Source organism: Rutidosis leptorrhynchoides, chromosome 4, assembly GCF_046630445.1.
Source record: "Rutidosis leptorrhynchoides isolate AG116_Rl617_1_P2 chromosome 4, CSIRO_AGI_Rlap_v1, whole genome shotgun sequence".
NCBI classification, from domain to species: Eukaryota; Viridiplantae; Streptophyta; class Magnoliopsida; order Asterales; family Asteraceae; genus Rutidosis; species Rutidosis leptorrhynchoides.
In genome coordinates this window covers 45,984,077-45,990,173 of record NC_092336.1, presented here as the reverse complement: position 1 = coordinate 45,990,173, position 6,097 = coordinate 45,984,077, and the positions used below count along the sequence as shown (strand labels likewise).

Here is a 6,097-nt window from a genome sequence, read left to right as displayed (position 1 = left end):
AACCCATTTCACTCTTTATTTACTTACCTATTTAATTTAATTTAATTTAATTTAATAATTTAATAGGCCCAACTTAATAGCCCATTATGCGAAAAACGCGTTGAAGTCGGTTACCATCTATAAATATCACCTCACCCCTCAGAACGCATCTTAATTTCGCAGTTCTCAATTTGTTTTCCTCTTTTGCTATCGCCGTCGAAACTCTAACCCTAATTTTTAAATTTGTTAAAAGACCGAGAGATCCGTCTTCCGGGTTGTTTAGATCGTCAATTGGTCTAATAAACCCATCAATTTTGTCATTATTTTTACTTTTTTTGAACGAAAATAAAAAAAATTAAGTTTTTTCATATACTTTTATCGATTCGATTAATCGAGGATGTCTCGGTGCTTTCCGTACCCTCCTCCCGGTTATTTTAAAGACGGAGCTACAACATCTGAGGCCTTGATCGAATCGATTAAGGTTTGTTGTTAACGCATCAACCTTTTGAGATCTGTTCATAGTTTTTTCTTGTGCGTATTAAAACAATTAGGGTTTTGGTTTTAAGACCGTATTCATTTATAGTAAGTAAATATCAACTCTGCTTTTTTAAAAAGATAGATTCGTTATGTGTGTGTGTTTACCATTTGAGACGATTTGAATTTGTGTGTACCGATTGGTATGATTCGTTTTGTTTAGTTGTTTTGTCTTCGCTTGATTTGAGGATTTAGGGTTTGAGGGTGATTTGTGCTTTTAAATGTGTTTTTGTTTAGAATTATATGTGATTTTCTATAATTACGTTTATATAATAGTATACGTAGTAGTTAAAACTAAGAGTTAGGTTTCTTGGAGTTGAATTGGTGATAGGTTTGAAGTATATAACTGTAATATTCTGATGTGTAGGTATGTGTAAGTTTTGATTTGGTTCAAGTTTGTATAACAATACATTTTGATGTGGTAGAGGAAGCAGTTTTTGGGATTTTAGTTTTTAGGATGATACACATTTGTAGAGCTCTACTAAAGGATTGTGGTAAGATATACTTTATTTATTTGGTTAATTAGTTTTATTGGAGTTGTAAGAGGTGAGTACTTGAACATGTTGAATAGTGAAATTTATTTAGAAGATAATTATGTGTAGACGCTGTGTTTGGAACTTTGGATGTTAAGTTAGTACTGTTTGGAATGTTTGTAAATGTGTAGTTGTAGGTGATAGGTCTTAGATACAACAAATTGCATGATATCATGAATTTATCTGGTTAATCATCAATTTGCATTAGTTTTAGTGTCAAAAGTTGTTTTCTTTTTGTTTTTCATAGTTTGTAAATCAGTGACATGTAAGGCATAGTAAAATCATATAAGTTTTCTAAAAATATGTATCTTTCATAACTTGTTTTTTCTCTGACATGATTATTTTGATCTATTTTAAATTATGTGTAGATTATGTGCTCCCTAAGAGTGACTGTAGATATATGTTTTGTGTATTGAATCTGGTTATTGATGTACATTAGAATGTTGTGTATTTTGTTATGCATGAAGGGGGTTGTAATCATTTGTGGTCTGTATGACCAATTGACCATTATATGTATACTCATGTCCTTTTGTGGTGATATCAAAGTGTTGTTTACTTTGGGCATGAGGTGTCCAAGTCCTATGTTACCTTTGGTTCTAAATTTTTACTTGGATGCTTTAACTAAAGCTCCAGAAGGAAAATGATAAGGCTAAGGCCAAGGCCGAAAGAAAACGTGAGAAGAGGGAAAAGAAGGATAAGAAACCGAAAGATCAAAATAAAAGCAAGGATGAGAAGAAGGTGAAGTCACAAAACTACCCAAATGAGCATCCGCACGATTCACATAAGGTATTGCCGAAAGTTGAAGTCGATAGCAAAAAATCCGAACTAAAGACCGAACTTTTGGAGAGGAGTGATGTAACAGAAGAACATGGGCAACCTCACAAACCAAGCTACTCATCTGATAGCAGCACACAAAATAGTAACAAAAGGAAATTTGATGATGCTAGCTTATCTGAGGTTGCCACTGCTCATGGTTAGATTCGTTTGTTTTTTTATTCTACCTTTGTTTTCTGTAGATTATTATAATATTAGCCAGATGTTGACCGTTTCTGTTTACCATCCAGGTAAACCAATTAAGATTAGACTCTTGAAGAAGCAAAAAGAATCAGATTCAGTTAAAGATACCAATCGTCCATCAGTGACATTTGCTTGCAACGGTGTTAATGAAACATCGGTTTCACACAATAGAACTGGCGTCTCCGTGACATCGGGCCGAGAAAACAATGCAGTAAACATGTTGGAAACAAAAAACATTGGTTTAAATGAGCATCAATTTGGCCAAAAAAAGTTTGCTACATGTTCTGCAAGACCGAGTTTTCCCTTGACCAATCAAACACCAAATGGTCACTCAATAAAAACTAATGTACCTGCTTTGTCACAACTAATACTTGAAAGGCCAGTTCTGGCTCAATGTCAACTGAGTACCGAGATTTCAGGTCCAAAAACGACCGTGCCGTCAGGTGCTGAAAAAAGGTCTATGAGTGAAGTCTCGGTGCCTGTTAAAAATGGTCCCTCGATATCTGAGAAGAAAACGGACCGGATCCCTCAAAAAGTGGCTCCCACACGGCATGAAAAGAAGATGCTGAAGAAACAATCCAAGTATGAGAAGCTAGTACGATGTTGGGTCCCTCCAGTTGTTGAAGCTCAGCTACCTGTTGATGAAGAAGTTTGGTTATCAAGAAGGGTGGAGACGATAAAATCTTCGTCTAGGAATGATGCTGAGACGTGTAGGGAATCGGCAGCCTCGTTGTTATGGCAGCCATTTGCGCATTTCTTGGTGGAAGCTGATATGCATGCATTGCCTTATACAGTTCCTTTCTGAGTTGACCACAGACTACAAATGTATATACTTTTTCGATTTTAGTAGTAGATGAAAAGTGAAAAAAGATTAGAGAATTTTGTAATTTGCCGAGAAGGAATGTCCCACCTCTTCTATAGCAGAAAGTAAAACCTAATGTAGTTTGCTTGTATACTTTGGGATAAAATGGTTGAAGTTTATTGCTTCAGTTTTATCATTATTTGTTAAGTGGGCCAATCCAACAAATTTTGTTATAACAAATGGTTTTCTGTTGAAATGGTTCATGATAAAATTTAAACATTGTCCTCATACAAATGTCAAAAATAGTTACTGGGGTTAAAATCAAATGTTCCACCTCTTCATTATTTGCTGCACCAAACTTACAGCCAAAATCCTAAATTTGCAGCCTTCATGACAACTTATAATAGTTACTGCTTACTAGGGTTAAAAAGCTGCAATCTATCACAATTACTAATTTGAAGATTCATGCAAACTGAAAACAAAATTATCCCATGCATTTAGAAAATGTTAACTATAACTTAATGGTGTACATCTTAATGATACGCTGCAATTTTAAAAGTTTGATGTGTGTGTTGTTGATGTAATAAACTATAATACTTGTCTTACTGTTTAACAAACTTTACATCCATGATGCCAACAAAATCGTATACCGTTTGTGCATCGACACTAATATATACTGTGGTTAAAGGCACTACCACAATCCGTTTCACCCCTGTCAACCTTGCTTAAGCAACTCTAAACCGGTAAACTTAAAATTAAGTGACACCACAGTTTTTGTTGTTCGACAGAGTCAATGTATAATAACACAAGAAAACATAATTGATCATGATCCACATCCTATAGCATATATTAAGTGGTTAGTCTATGTCCATTGTGGGAGCAATGGAGGTATCCGGGCAACCTCAACTTTCCGAAAACATTATCTTGTACAAGTGAAAGCATAACAAGTTTACTAGGTGTCACATTTCGTTATTAATTGGTTTTCGAAACCATGTTGTTTTAAACAAAATGCCATCAGAAGTCAAAGTTAACCACAAGATGGATATCATCAAGCCCAGATTTTGCAAGGCCCAATTTGGAACAAGAGAAATAGATAAGTATAGAGTATGTCTGAACTCCTGAATAAGAAAAATGTGGGTCACATATCAATCGATCCTATTATATCTAATTTAGTAAGGTGAATTTAATACACCCAAAATGAGTTCTTAACCAAAATGCTTATTTTTTTTAAAAATATATAAAAATACGCCCTGAAAAAATAATTATTGTGAAAACGTCTTCGCAAGTCGCAAGATAGTCGTGCGGCGAAGCAAATTGGTCTTGCAACCTTGCAAATGACTGGTCGCAAGGTGGTCTTCCGAGCTTGTGAATGGCCTAAACCGGTCATGAACAAAAATTTCATATCGCGATATTTTATTTTAATACGTAGATCATATTTAGGAACGATTTGAAAGTTTCCAGCCTACAATCTAGAAGCTCACCTTCTAGATGTTCAAAGTAGCCTTCTTTGAACACCATGTAGAAGAAGCAAAGATGAACACGATGACGGCCGCCCACCATCTCCGTTCACACCATTCCACCGCCATAGAATTTTTACTATAAATAGAGGTGCAAACCTCAATTGTAAATCATCCAAAATCACTCAGAGAAGTGTAATCACAACCTAGAGAGTGTGTGTGAGTTTGAGAGTTTTTTTTGTAAGAGTTTTGTAATACTCTGTAAATCTATTCTTGTGAGTAATAGAGTTGTTTTTCTCTCAAATTTATATCTCCCAACGTCCAGGCGATCCCCTCTTCCTAACAAGTGGTATCAAGAGCTTGGTTAGAGACGTTGGTTGAGTTTTTGGGTCTTCTGAAGGTTTCTCAAAATTCAATTTTGAGTGTACCATTGGATTCGTCTCGTCGAACCGAGTCCAACGCAAAAAACGGCGACTTAAACGGAGTTATAACGAGCCCAGAAAACGCGGTCAAAGTTTGGTCAACTCGCCGGAATCTCGCCGGAGAAGACGACCGGTGCCGGAATTTTTTTGCCGGAGAAGACGATCACTGTAGCAGCCGGCGGCAGTGTAGCAAGTCACTGTAGCCGCACTGTAGCAATTTTGAAATTTTGAAATTTAACAATTTTGTCCCTGAAATTTTCAGAATTTCATTTTTTTGGTCCCTGAAGTTTATAAAAATTATAATTTTGCCCCGTAAGTGAAATTTAAGCCGCGAAGTGTCTATTCCACCATTTTCAACCGTTCCGGACGTAACGGTGATCTCTGTTTTCTACAATTCAACCCCGTTTGTGTTGAAAAATTATTTCTAAGGTGATAATGACCACAGAAGAGTCAACATCATCTTCCGGAGCTATGATTATGCTCACAGCCACAAACTACACGCTGTGGAAACCTCGGATGGAAGATCTCCTCAGCTGTAAGGATTTGTTCGATCCTATTGAATTGAAGGGTATAAACCCTGATTCTGCCAAAGAGAAAGAGTGGAAGAAATCAAACCGAAAAACTATTGGTCAGATCCGTCAATGGATTGATCATAGTGTCTTCCACCATGTTGCACAAGAGACAGACGCATATGTCCTCTGGAAAAAGTTGGAGGACATGTACCAGGCCAAGACTGCTCAGAATAAAGCCCTGCTGATGAGGCGTTTAGTCAACATGAAGCTCAAAAGTGGAACTTCAGTTGCGGAGCATACCAGTGAGTTCCAGAGCTTGGTCAACCAGTTATCGTCTGTAGAGATGCCGCTTGGCGATGAAGTTCAGGCGCTACTGCTACTTAGTTCCCTTCCTGATAGTTGGGAAACGCTGGTAGTAACACTCAGCAACTCAGCACCGAATGGAAAACTTACCATGTCAATGGTCAAGGATGCCCTATTCAGTGAAGAGGCAAGGAGAAAGGACATGAGCACAGATCAGACCCATGCCTTTGTCACAAAGAATCGGGGGAGACAGCGAATGAGTAGCAAAAATAAATGGAGAGGCAGAAGTAAGAGCAGGGGCAGGTCAGCTGATGGCAGAAAACCAACATATAAATGTCATCATTGTGGATTAGAGGGACATATGAAGAAGAACTGCTATAGATTAAAAGAGGAACAAGGTCAAAGCAGTTCACAGCCGAAGAATAAGGGTGGAGAAACATTAGTTGCTATCACAGGTGATGTAGCTTATTGTTCAACCCATGATGAGACATGCCTTCACGTCTCACGAGAAGACACAGAATGGGTGGTAGATACTGCA

General features: G+C 37.2%; 1 protein-coding gene across 1 annotated transcript; it reads left to right on the top strand.

Annotated features, from left to right (window-relative positions):
* The first annotated feature begins 209 nt into the window (after positions 1 to 209).
* On the top strand, positions 210 to 3,064 carry LOC139839458 (uncharacterized). The gene is made up of 3 exons (XM_071829519.1): positions 210 to 460; positions 1,674 to 2,019; positions 2,111 to 3,064. Exons 1-3 carry the CDS (start codon positions 377 to 379, stop codon positions 2,866 to 2,868), a joined length of 1,188 nt encoding a protein of 395 aa, XP_071685620.1. The 5' UTR covers positions 210 to 376; the 3' UTR covers positions 2,869 to 3,064.
* Positions 3,065 to 6,097: the final 3,033 nt, after the last annotated feature.